The sequence below is a fragment of the Nematolebias whitei genome, chromosome 9, assembly GCF_014905685.2.
Source record: "Nematolebias whitei isolate Nwh7 chromosome 9, NemWhi1, whole genome shotgun sequence".
Lineage (NCBI taxonomy): Eukaryota > Metazoa > Chordata > Actinopteri > Cyprinodontiformes > Rivulidae > Nematolebias > Nematolebias whitei.
Window position 1 is genome coordinate 28,293,161 of NC_056506.1, and position 12,645 is coordinate 28,305,805.

The 12,645-nt window shown below is 38.1% G+C and overlaps 1 protein-coding gene across 1 annotated transcript in view; it reads left to right on the forward strand.

The window, feature by feature from the left end:
• Nucleotides 1-12,645, forward strand: part of hfm1 (helicase for meiosis 1) — a 30,070-nt gene that overhangs the window by 1,472 nt on the left and 15,953 nt on the right. Inside the window, exons 4-20 of the mRNA XM_037681300.1 lie at nt 37-365; nt 724-765; nt 903-973; nt 1,048-1,180; nt 2,209-2,360; nt 2,519-2,596; nt 4,791-4,946; nt 5,047-5,247; nt 7,032-7,120; nt 7,221-7,264; nt 7,692-7,793; nt 9,437-9,582; nt 9,676-9,770; nt 9,873-10,006; nt 10,732-10,779; nt 10,934-11,014; nt 11,172-11,263. Coding sequence (XP_037537228.1) covers nt 37-365; nt 724-765; nt 903-973; nt 1,048-1,180; nt 2,209-2,360; nt 2,519-2,596; nt 4,791-4,946; nt 5,047-5,247; nt 7,032-7,120; nt 7,221-7,264; nt 7,692-7,793; nt 9,437-9,582; nt 9,676-9,770; nt 9,873-10,006; nt 10,732-10,779; nt 10,934-11,014; nt 11,172-11,263 — 1,993 coding nt within the window. The remainder of the gene's footprint in view (nt 1-36; nt 366-723; nt 766-902; nt 974-1,047; nt 1,181-2,208; nt 2,361-2,518; nt 2,597-4,790; nt 4,947-5,046; nt 5,248-7,031; nt 7,121-7,220; nt 7,265-7,691; nt 7,794-9,436; nt 9,583-9,675; nt 9,771-9,872; nt 10,007-10,731; nt 10,780-10,933; nt 11,015-11,171; nt 11,264-12,645) is intronic.

The following is a 12,645-nucleotide window of genomic DNA, read 5'->3' on the forward strand; positions in this document are numbered from 1 at the left end:
TCTCTCTCTCTCTCTCTCTCCTCAATCCCATATCAGCTTGTTCAAGATCCCAGACATGGCCAGCAGAGGCGACTCATCGACCAACAATGACCTCAAGAGTAGCAGCAGCAGCCAGACTACGTCCAGACCTCAAACTTTTCTCAATCAGGTTGCCATGACAACTGTGGATCCTGCTCTTCAGCCTCTAGAAGAGACAGTTGGCCCTGCAGCTCCTTTTCCCTCCAAGCCCCCGCTCTTGCCTCCTCCTCTGGGTTCTGCAGTGAGTCGCCGACCCCTGTATCAGGCGCCGCATGCAGAAATGCAGGACAAGGGCACAAAGAGAGCCTTCGTCCCACCCATGACACCCCAACCACTCCACATACCAGGTTCTGCTCAACACTGACACAATCACAGATATATGCTGGTTTATCAGATGATGCTACGATAGGAAAACTCTCCTGCTGATGAGCGTGGGGTCATTACTTAACATTAGCTGCCACAATGTGTTTGAGTGTGATGAGATGAAATAAGGTGAGCTTATCTAATGACTGCATCACTGTTAAAAAGTAGATTTAACAACAAGTAGCAGAAACATAGACACTGATAACTCACTACCAATTTAAAAGAAATATATGTATAGCTAAATTAAATAAAAAATTGCAACGTCATTTTTTGCAAATAAATTTTCTCTTCAAAGTGACAGAAAATGAAATTTAATGACTGCTTGATTTGTTCACCTTGTAGGATCTACTAATTCTGGAGTTTTGCGGCCAGTTTCAGAAATTCGTATCCTTTTTAAATTGTGTACGTAGATGTGTGTAGATGAGCACAATTTAAAATGAGTAGATTGTGTCTGAATTGTGCTAGAATATTTAAAATGTATGCAAATACTTTGGTTTGATTTCCTGAAATGTGCTACATAGCTGTGAAGTTCAGATCCATCTTCAGTGACTTCCCCTTTTTCAACTATGTTCAGTCTAAAGCTCTGGATGATGTAAGCACAAAACTGGTAGAGAAAATACATTATACCTGGAGGTGTTTGGTGCTCTGGTTTTGGTTTGTCTTTAGGTCCTGTACTCAAGTAAGAACTTTGTGGCCTGCGCTCCCACTGGATCCGGTAAAACAGTACTGTTTGAGCTGGCTATCATTCGCCTGTTGATGGAGACGTCAGAGCCATGGAGGGATGTCAAAGCTGTATACAGTGAGCATACATTATTGTTGAGATCGAGACGTTTGCAGGAACATGGCTAGAAATAATTTAGTTCTTATGTGAGAATGCTGAGTCAGCACTCACATTATTATTTTTCTGTTTATTGTTTCTTCAATACATTTTTTCCAATCAAAGTGCTTTCACAATCTTTGTGCTGTTTTATTTAAACATCAGATTGTTCACATTGATCAGCAATTGTGCGTTATGACCTTTGGTTTTTGTAACGTCTATACTTGTCTAAATATTTAGCTTTATTTATCAAAATTGATCTCATAGGAATTCTCTTCAGTTCCTTTAAAAATGTCTTTGAAACCTGATTTAACAAACTACCGGTAGCTGTATGTGTGTCTTTTTATGCTTCATTTAGCTTTTTGCTGTGGTTTTGCTGATTTCACAATTTTGCAACTGTTTGGCTAATTTTCTCTTTTTGCTATTGTTTTTCTGGTTTAAGCGTTTTGCTTCTGTTCTGCTAACTTTAACTTTAAGCAACATTTTTGCTAATTATATGTATTGCCTTTTGTTTAAAACAAATTTTAGCCTTTAGTCATAATTTTGATAATTTCAGCTGTGGTTTTGTTGATTTTAGCTTTTAGTTAGAGTGTAGCTAATTTTAATTATTTAGCAATTATTTGACTTACCGCTATTTTAACTTTTTGCTATTCTTTCACTTTTGTTTATGCTCCTGTTTGGCTATTTTTTATCTTGTTGCTACTTTTCAGCTAATTTTAGCTTTTAGCTAAGGTTTTGCTGATTTTAGCATGTAATAACAATTTAGCTAATTTTAGTTTTTACTTAGAGTTTTAATAATTATGATCTTTAGGTATTGCTTGACAAATTTTAGCTTGTAGCTTTTGTTTTGCTACTGTTTTACTTGTTTTAGCTTTTAAATACTGTTCAGCTGGTTTAGGGTCTTTGCTGCAATTCTTATAATTTTAGCTTTTATCTACTATTGTGCTCTTTTGTTTAACATCTATTGCATTTTCACAATAATAAACATACTTTTTGTTTGCTCTCATCAGTGGCTCCTATTAAAGCTCTCTGCAGTCAGTGCTTTGAGAGCTGGAAGAAGAAGTTTGGTCCTCTGGGGCTGAACTGCAAGGAGCTGACTGGTGACACAGAGATTGATGACTTTTTTGAGATTCACGACTCTCACATTATCCTGACCACGCCTGTGTGTGATACAACTCTGCATCTCAATTAAAAAAGTGCAACAAAAATGATAAATAGGAACTGTAAAAATTTAAACTTTATACAAGGTTTTATTTAACTTAAAATACAGTGGTTGAATGTATATTATTATGCATTAATAAATTATTTTACTTGTCTTAGGAAAAGTGGGACAGCATGACAAGAAAATGGAAGGATAATTGTTTGTTGCAGCTGGTGAGACTCTTCCTTATTGATGAAGTGAGTGAATTTGTCTCACAACATAAAGTTAAGGATTTTCTAAAGCAGTGGTCTTCAATGTAAAATCAGTAAAATATATTGTCCAGCAAACCATCCAGAATGTGTGCAGAAAATAAAATTTAACTATCATATAAATCTAAACTTTTATCAAGTTTACAATATGTATTAAAATAAATGTATAACACTAATATTCCTACTTTCTAATTCAAGTTTAAGAAGTTAATAGTATAATAAAGATCTGCTAAAACAGGTATGGATGTTTACTCAAAGTTTAGGTGTTGATGGACATTCAGTGACTGTCAGGGTTCTATTAATTCAACTCAGTTGAGCTTATTTATCTAATACCAATTGATAAAAGTCATGTCAAGGCACTGAACAACAACATTCACATACATAATAAAATGCCAATTAGTAAAAGTTGTGTGTCTCTAAGAAAATCATTGGTAACATTCCCTTTTAACAAGAAAAAAAACTACAGAACTAGGCTCTGAATGAGTGGCCGTCTGCCTTTACTGGCTTGAGGTTTGAGAAGACAGGAAAGGGACACTAATACGCTGGTCTAGGAGTAGTTTGTAAGGAAAGAAACCTCACGTTATTTACAGTAATAATTACAAATACAATGGAAAATATTGTACATGGAAAGTAGAGCGAGTAAAGGCAGCAGCAGAGTGAGGAATCTTGGTTTGTCAAACAGTCTCTAGCTATAGGATTGATCAAAAAGGAAAGTCTTAAGCCTAGTCTTAAAAGTAGACCGGGTTCCAGCCTCATGGACAGAAACTGGAAGTTAGTTCCACAAGAGGCAAAAAGATCTGCCTACCTTCTACATTTGGAAACTAGGATCCCCAAATAAATCTGCAGTCTGAGAGTGAAGTGCTTTGTTAGGAAAATGCTAAACAAGATCTTTAATATAAGATTGTAACATTTTTAATGTGGGGGGGTTAAATGATTTACTGATCAAAAATTACACCTGTGTTCTTTACATTGGAACTATAGGCCAAATTCATTCACTTGTGGTTTTACTTTTCTCAAGCATGTATTTATAACAGGGTTGGCATTTTGCTACAAAGGGAAGCCAATCTGGGAAGCAAGGTGGAACAGTGGTTAGAGCTGTTGCTTTACAGCTTGAAGGTTGCGGGTTTGCCTCACACCAGTGGTCTTCCTATGTGGCCATTGTGTTCTCTTCCTGCACATGTGGGTTTTTCTCTGGGTACTCCGGTTTCCTCACACAGATCAAAAGCATGCATGTGGTAACTCTAAATTGCCCCTAGCCTAGATGTGAGTGAAAGCGTGATTGGGTGTCTGTCTTTTTTGTCTCTGTGTCTCCATGATTGACTTGCAACCTGTCTAGGTTTCCCTTGCCTCTTGCACAGTGGTTGCTGGAGATAGACACCAGCTCCCTGCAACCCTGCACAGAAAAGTGGGTAAATAAAATTGATGGATATACAGAAAGCCAACCTGCAGAAATTATTTTGGGGGAAAATTACCACAGATGTTCAGGCAAACATAAGCAGGTACATAAATATGCTCTACATAAATGTAATCAGAGTCAGAGTCAGGGATTCTTTATTGTCGTTCCACCACATGTGGTACATGTAGTGGAACGAAATTATGTGCACAGGGTCCCAGTTACATCCAACAATAAAATGTACAAGAAAAACAATGATAACTTCTAAGATATGAACTAAGAAAAACATCAACTAAAAATACACTAAGCACTAATATCATAAAAACATTACATCAAACAGCAGCACGAACATGAGTCTGTGTGAGTAGGTTTATCGAAATTTATTTATTTACTTGTTTATTTATGTACTTGTTTATTTATTTATTATGATTTATTTAATTTTTATTTAAATGATTTATCTACATTTGAATACAACTCAATTTGGTTTGGGATCTAAACCACAGTTTGCCATTTCAGGACCCCTACTTTACATGAATCATGATGAACAGTCACTGTGGTACTTATGACACTGAACATAATTATTTTCTTCCTTCATTCATTTTTACTCGAAGATTTGCTAATAAATATAAGCATCTTCCTGGCAGCTGTAATATAACATCCTTCATAAATCAGCCCAGTTGGTTTAGAGTGTGCTTTCTTGTACTGACTGGTCAACTTCCTCCTTCACTCCTTTATTCCTGGTAAATCTCAAATGTTTCCAGGTTTAACTGTTCAAATATGTTTTTCCAGGTACATGTGGTAAAAGATGCAACCCGTGGCGCCACTTTGGAAGTTGTGGTGAGCAGGATGAAGGCAGTGCATACGTTCAGAACATCACAGAATCCTGAGGTGGACCTGTCAATGAGATTTGTGGCTGTTTCAGCCACTATCCCCAACATATCTGATGTAAGTGCATGAAAAAGAGATTTACTCATGAGATTCTGCTGTTTCTGTAACATACAACAGTAATTTGTGACTGACTCTTGAACTGCCTACATTTCATCAGATAGCAGATTGGCTTTCAAATGAGAGTGGGCCGGCCACATACCTGAGTATGGATGAGAGCCACCGTCCAGTGAAGCTTCGGAAGGTGGTGCTGGGATTCCCCTGCAGCCAGAACCAAACAGTGTTTAAGTTTGACTTGTCGCTTAACTACAAGATGGCTAACATCATACAGACTTACTCTGATCAGAAGCCTACGCTAGTGGTAGGTGAAAGAATAGAGTTTATGTGGTTGTTTTGGGTGTCCCTTGCTGACAAAAAAAAGTTCCAAGGCCACATTTTATACAGTTGATAAGAGATATAATTGCAGATGAAAGCATTTTTGTTTACATAAAATAAGATTAATTAGTCAGTACAGGAGCAGCACGGTGGCACAACTGGTAGAGCTGCTGCCTCTCAGCGAGCAGGTCCTTGGTTCAAACCCCGGTCCAGGAGCCTTTCTGGGTGGGGTTTGCATGTTCTCTCCGTGCATGCGTGGGTTTTCTCCGGGTACTCCGGTTTCCTCCCACAGACCAAAAACATGCATGTTAGGCTGATTGATAACTCTAAATTGTCCCTAGGTGTGAGTGAGAGAGTGAATGATTGTTTGTCTCATTTGTCTCTATGTGTCCCTGTGATGGACTTGCGACCCGTCCAGGGTGTCCTCCGCCCCTTGCACAGTGATTGCCGGACATGGGCACCAGCAACCCCCGTGACCCAAAATGGAATAAGCGAGTAAAGATAATGGATGGATGGATGGATGGATGGATAGTCAGTACAGCAGAGCATCCGTTCACTCTGTCATCAGAGTGAATTTATTTATTTTTTGTTTGTTTATTCAGTGGAGCTTTAGCTTCCCTGAGCAACACTGGTTTGCCCAGCAATATATTTATTATTGCCCACGGCTGAAGGTGGAAGGGTGTGTTTTTGCCTGTGTCCATGTGCATATATACATGTATACTTTTGACTTAAGCATGTCATGCATCACTTGTGGCTGGACTTTAATTCAACTCTCAAAGTAATCATTGGCTGCACATCTACAACTGATTAACGTTGGAGTCAATCCAAGAGGTCCACCACAGTAGAGCTGTCATTTCTAACCCGGGCCCTAAGTCCAGCGCGGTTTGACCCGAATTTGGGCCGGCCGGACCATAATAATATGCTGGATGGGCGGGCCGGGTCAGTGCCGGGCTTTTGATTGTGTCAGCGGATTAGCTGCGATCCAATTATATGACAAGATGGCTTGCCATACAATCCAATTATATGACAACATGGCTTGCTACCATCACCATCCGCACGCGGCCATTTCACCACAAGCTGACAGGCCTTAAAAGAGGTCAAATAAAGTTCAGTTAAGCTTCAGATGGGACTACCGATACTAGCGATCCATTGCCCAAATGGATGTTCAGCTGCTGCATTCAGTGGACGCGCACGACTGACGACCCAAACAGATGAGATCCCAAAGCAGATATGTCAGAGCAGGGTCCGTGTCTGAATAATACAGAATGCAGGCATAAGCAGGGATTTAATGCGCTTTGACGGCCATAAAAGGACAAACACCCCCCTCAGCTCCGATCTTCTGCCTCTTTTATTCAGCCGCATGCATCCGCCAACCGTTAATAACTATATAAGCAGTCAAAGTTTAATTAAAAATGTTTTTTTTTTTTTCATGTTTGGACATGTAATTACTGTTAATTCATTGGGTCGGGTTGGGTGGGGGTTCAGAAATGATTGCTGCGGGCTGGGGCCAGGTCGGGGCAGATTTTTTGGGCTTGAATGCAACTCTACACCACAGTTAACAGACCTTAGTAAACACAAAGAAGGCTATAATTTAGTAAATTTTACAGATATTGAGATAAAATTTTAATATTTTTAGTTACTTAGGCTTGTTAATATCACAATGGAGGTAAAACAAAATATTATATATGTGTGTGTCATTAATAAATTGATTTAAAGCTGTTGATTCATTAATTACATCACGTTTTAATAACAGTCACTTTTATTCTTTAGTTTTGCTCCACAAGGAAAGGAGCTCAGCAGTCAGCTACTGTGCTGGCCAAAGATGCTCGATTTATCATGAGCTGTGAACACAAGCAAAGGTTGTGTTGTTTCCCCTTTTCATCATAATATAGTGGAAAAATTTCTAAGAAAATTTAAATTACAGCGTTTTGTTTGTTTTTTATTCCCTTGACTTTGTAGGTTGATGAAATATGCAAATTCTACATTGGATTCAAAACTACGAGGTAAAGCCTTTTAGCTCATTTAAACCCTCTAAAAGCCAAGTAATTTTCTCTTGTGTCTGAATGACAGTGCATTATTCTAATATCCTGATGCATGCTCAATAATCCAGGTAGAAAAATCCAAAAAAGTTCAATCTGGTCCTCTGGATTCTAATCTATCTTTAAAGTTCTGTTTAAAACCTTACATGTGCCCAAAGGCCCAAAGTTTACATACAGCTGTGACAGATGTTAAGTGCTATGTTGAACTCAGCTGTGTATTTTTCTACTGTTCGTGGAAATACATGCTGTGTATTTTTCTACTGTTCGTGGAAATGCATGTTTAAAATCCTTTGTTATTACAAAAATATGTGGCCATTTAATTCTTGAGCCTCGGAGAGAGCTTAGAGTCCTTGATCGCATGTGTAGCATTACTTTTGTGTTTTTATTTCAGATCTAGTGATGTTAGGAATTGGATACCACCATGCAGGAGTTGACTTGTCTGACAGGAAGCTGATAGAAGAAGCCTTCACTCTGGGGGACCTGCCTGTTCTTTGTGAGACTAAATACTGTATATTCTAGGAGTAAAAAGAACATTTTTGGGACTACTCCCAAAATATAAAAATACATTTTTACTGTTTTCACTTTTCAATTAGATTAATTTTATTTATGTAGTGCCTATTAAGTCATCTCATGGCACGTTACAAAAACATTCACAAACTTTAAATTATAAAACCCAGATTAGTAAAAAATGATCTATGAAGCCAACAGATTGTGTCAAATCTTCACTTGGTCACAGTCTTCCATCATGAGCAGCACATTGTTGGCAGTGAAAATGTAAAACTTACTTTTAACAGAATGAAATCAGCAGAACCAGAACCAGTCTCATCTTGAGCTCATCCTGCGCTTTATTTTCCTTAAACCACTGGAGTGTAGCTTCAGTATTGTGTTTAGGGTGCTGGCGGGGGATCTTTGTCCAGTCTCAGATTTCTGAAGGACTCAAACAGGTTTCCATCAAGACTTTCTCTGTATTTTGCGTCATCCATCTTTTTTCAACTCTGACCATTTCCCAGTTTCTGCTGATGCTACCATGACCATGCTTCACTGCAGGATGGTTTTCTTAACATCATGGGAATTGGTAGGTCTGCTCCTGTTCTCGTTGGTCAAAAAGCTCAATTTTAATTTCATCTGACCACAGATTTTTTTCTATATGTTTGAAAGAGAAATTCCAAAGAGTCTTCTTTATTTTTCTCTTCCAACAATGGCCTTTTCCTTTTATAGTGTCCTATGGACCACCATAAGATGCACATACCCAGATTGTGAGCTCCCATTTCTTTAGAAAAGCTGCCTAGCTCCATCAGGGTTTTCTTTGGCCTCTTGATACAAAACAACAAAATACACTCTTTTTTTGGGGGATTGATTATGACCTGGTTGACAGAATCTTCACAAGCTCTTTGGCCTCTTGATTACTTATATGATGAATGTCCTCCTTGTCTGGTTGTCCTCTTTGACTATCGTGACAGGTTTGCTTGGATGACATCGTCTTTCCACTTTCTAATAATAGATTTAATGGAGCTTTGGACATTTTCAAGGTGTAGGATTTTTCTTACAACGCAACCCTGATCTGTACATCACAACTTTTTCTCTAAGCTGCATGGAGAGTTCCTTTGTCTTCATGATGTCTTTTGCTTGGTGGTAGTCCTTAATGTCTTGAGGTGTTGGGCTTGTGGTGATTCTGGTGTCTATCAGAACTGATGTTTATAAACTGAGATAATTTGGCAATTAGACTGTCCACAGATAGATCTTATTAAACTATGCTGCTCCTGAAGGTGATGGTTGGAGCTTCAGAGCAAAGGGGTGAAAACAAAGTTTTGTAAAGTAACCACCACAAGTAGTCTTAATCTAAGCATATCAACACAAATAAAAAATCAGTTACTTAAAATCTTATTTTCATATTGGTAGTTGCTTCACAAGACACAAAACATTGCAGTTAACACTATTTGAATTAACAGTAATATTTTTTTCATCCACTAAGTCTGCTTAAATAATAACTCAGATGCAATTGTAATAAAAAATAATAAAATAAAATTGCTCATGTCTGTTCAAAACTGTAACATAACTTTTAATATGTTATTACATTTTGAATCCAGGGTTATTTTATAAAAGTTGAATTTGTATTTTGTTGATTTTCACTCTCAGTTACCACCAGGACTCTGGCCATGGGTGTAAATCTTCCTGCTCACCTGGTGGTGATCAAGTCCACAATGCAGTATGTTGCAGGCTCCTGTGAGGAGTACAGTGAGGCTGACATCCTACAGATGATTGGCCGGGCAGGACGACCTCAGGTGGGAGCACACTTTTAATTTGAATATTTTGTAGACATCTGTTAATGTATTTAGGTCATAAAATGTCTCGTTATTTGGTTTTCACTGCTCTAGTTTGATTCATCAGCGACTGCAGTGATTATGACCAAGGTTCAAACCAGAGACAAATACATGAAACTTGTGAATGGAATAGAAATCATTGAGAGCAGGTATAACAAAGAGCACTTAGTTTAATTTTTTTTCTCACACCAACATACTAACAAGAGAAGATACTGCAGTACATCAGGTAACAATACACTCTGCTTCCCCAGCTTACACAGTCACCTGGTAGAGCACCTGAATGCTGAGATTGTTCTCCAAACCATCAGCAATGTCAACATGGCTTTAGACTGGATACGCTCCACCTTTCTCTACATCAGAGCCCTCAAGAATCCCACACACTACGGTGAGAGCCTCAGTCTCAGATTAGCTATCAGAAAGTGTCCATCTTCTGTTTCATTCAACAAAGCTTGTAACTACCAGTCTTCATCTTACAGATGTTATTGTTCCATGTATTTTCCAAACATAGCACATCACTGTAAAACTGCAGGTTTACTTGTGTTTCCCAGAGTTCCTAAAAGTAGAATGATAGGCTTTAGTTATCGTATTCCTCTCTTGTGGAACCTACTTCTTGTTTCTGTCCATGAGGCTGACACTCTTTTAAGACTAGGCTTAAGACTTTAAGCACATTAACATGTGTTTTCTTATATTTTCTTACCATAGAAACTACACCTGGACCAATTCTTTCTTTTCAATCCTCTCAAACTCTAGCCAGCTGAGGCAGATGGCTGCTGCCCATCCTGGTCCCTGTTCTGCTAGAGGTTTCTTCCTGTTAAAAGGAAGTTGTTCGCCTCCATGCTGATCAGGATGGGAGATTGTGACAAAGTGCAGATTCAACACAATGCTGGCATAGCATGATGTACTGTATAATAATGTATTCTATTATAATAGGAATTTGATTAAATATTTAATTAATATTAGGATCTGAATTGAATTCGTGATTTGAACTTTTTTTTTATTTTCTTCAATGCCCTAAGATGACTTTTGTTTTGAATTTGTACTATATGAGTAAATTGAATTGAATAGAACAGCTGTGGCCAGCTGTTTACTTCATGTCTACTTTGTTTTCAGGTTTTTCTGCTGACTTGGACAGATGTGGCATTGAAGCCAAATTGCAAGGTGAGGAACAGCTGATCATTCCTTATCATCTTACTTTTATTAGGATATTCCTTTAATTTATTAGATCAAATCCGAAGTTGCAAAAACAGTTTTACACACTGCGAATATCATTTTGATGTACAAGTTTAAGGTTGTTTATCTCATCCCATTGTAGAACTGTGTCTGAAGAACCTCAATGCTCTGTCGTCCATTGATTTAATCAGTATGGATGAGGACGTCAACATCAAACCAACAGGTAAGAGGTGCTTAGAAAATGTTGAGATAAGTGCCCTGTTTAGCTTCTTTTATATTTTATATCATGAATATTGTGCATATAATGTTTGTCTTTCTCCAAAAATATTTGTAACTGCCTTTTATTAAAGCCTAAAGTTTTCTTTTTAATTTTTTGACAGAGGCTGGCAGGCTGATGGCGAGGTTTTGTGTTGCCTTTGACACGATGAAGCAGTTCAGCAAAGTGGTCGGCACTGAAAGTTTATCTGACCTGGTAGGCTTTACTTTAGTTAATTATAGTATTTTATTAAAATGTTTTGTATTGCTAGGCTGGAAAAATAGATTTGGCTTTTAAGGATTCTTCAAAATGTAAGAGCAAGAACACAGTTTTATAGGCTCCAGTAAGTAAACATTAGAGTAAAATAGATAAAAAAAAACCATAAAAAGTAATTAAAAAATTATTGAAAACATTCGTACTGTATCAAACAACAACAACAAAGGAATTATATAGAATGCATACCAGAAAAAAGCAAAGCCATGAAAAGATAGATGTTTTTCTCTGGGTTGGTCATGAGTTTTTGCACGTGAAGGTGTTCATATATCTGGGAGTCTTGTTCACAGTGACGGCAGGATGGAGCAGGAGATGGATCAACAACGGATCAGGGTCTTGTCTGTCTTACTGAGTGTTTCTTAGGTCTCTTGTGAAGAAGAAGCTGAGATGAAAGATAATGCTTGCAATTAAAGGTAGTATCTCACTAGGCAGAGACTGTTGGTGACTAGCTAGAAAACGGCATTTTCAATGGAGTCTCCAAAATTTCTCGCCATGGATCTGAATTTCCTTGCGTGTATAGTAGAGGTGCACAATCTTACTGCTGGAGTTTTAAATATGTTAAAAAATGTGTGCAATAAATCAAAATAATTGCAGAGTTGTCTGCAGTTATTAAGCAATGACTTCAAAACCTTTCTTAAACCCTTCTTACTTTTGTCCCAAATATTTCCCTGTCATTTAAATAACTGTAGGTTGGCTGCCAAGATGGGTATGATGTGGGCAGAAGTGGGTATCAGAATAATGTGTACGGCCAAGAGTATATATTTGCAAGTTATGCACATGACACTAATCCATGATTTTTAAAAACTGGCCATTGAAAACACAGATGCATGGCTCACTTGGTTACAAACATTCAGAATTCAGTGAGACTGCAAGTAAACACCTGTTTTCTGACAAATTTGTCTCTAACTAGTCTCCAACAGTTGCAGCTCAGTGAGATACTACCTTTGTCTATTTACATTCCAACTCTCATCTATGGTTATGGATCATGATGGACAAACAAACAAGCTGAAAGGAGCTTGCTCTGTTGGAAGGCCAGGCTCAGTCTAAGATAAAGTGAGGAGCTCCATCTCTCAGGGGACAAGGAAATCTGTTGCTCCTCTGCATCCAAAGGAGTCATCTGATGTGGTTCTGGTATTTTAATTAGGATGCCTACTGGGCAAGTAGGACTGGGAGGAGACCTGGTGAGACCCTGAACTTTCTGGATAAATTATGTATACTTTCTGGCTTGGAAATGCTTTGGGATCTCCCAGGAGGAGGTGAAGAGTGTCCCAGGGGAGAAGAATGTCTGGATTTATCTCTTTGATCTGCTGATGGATGGATGGATG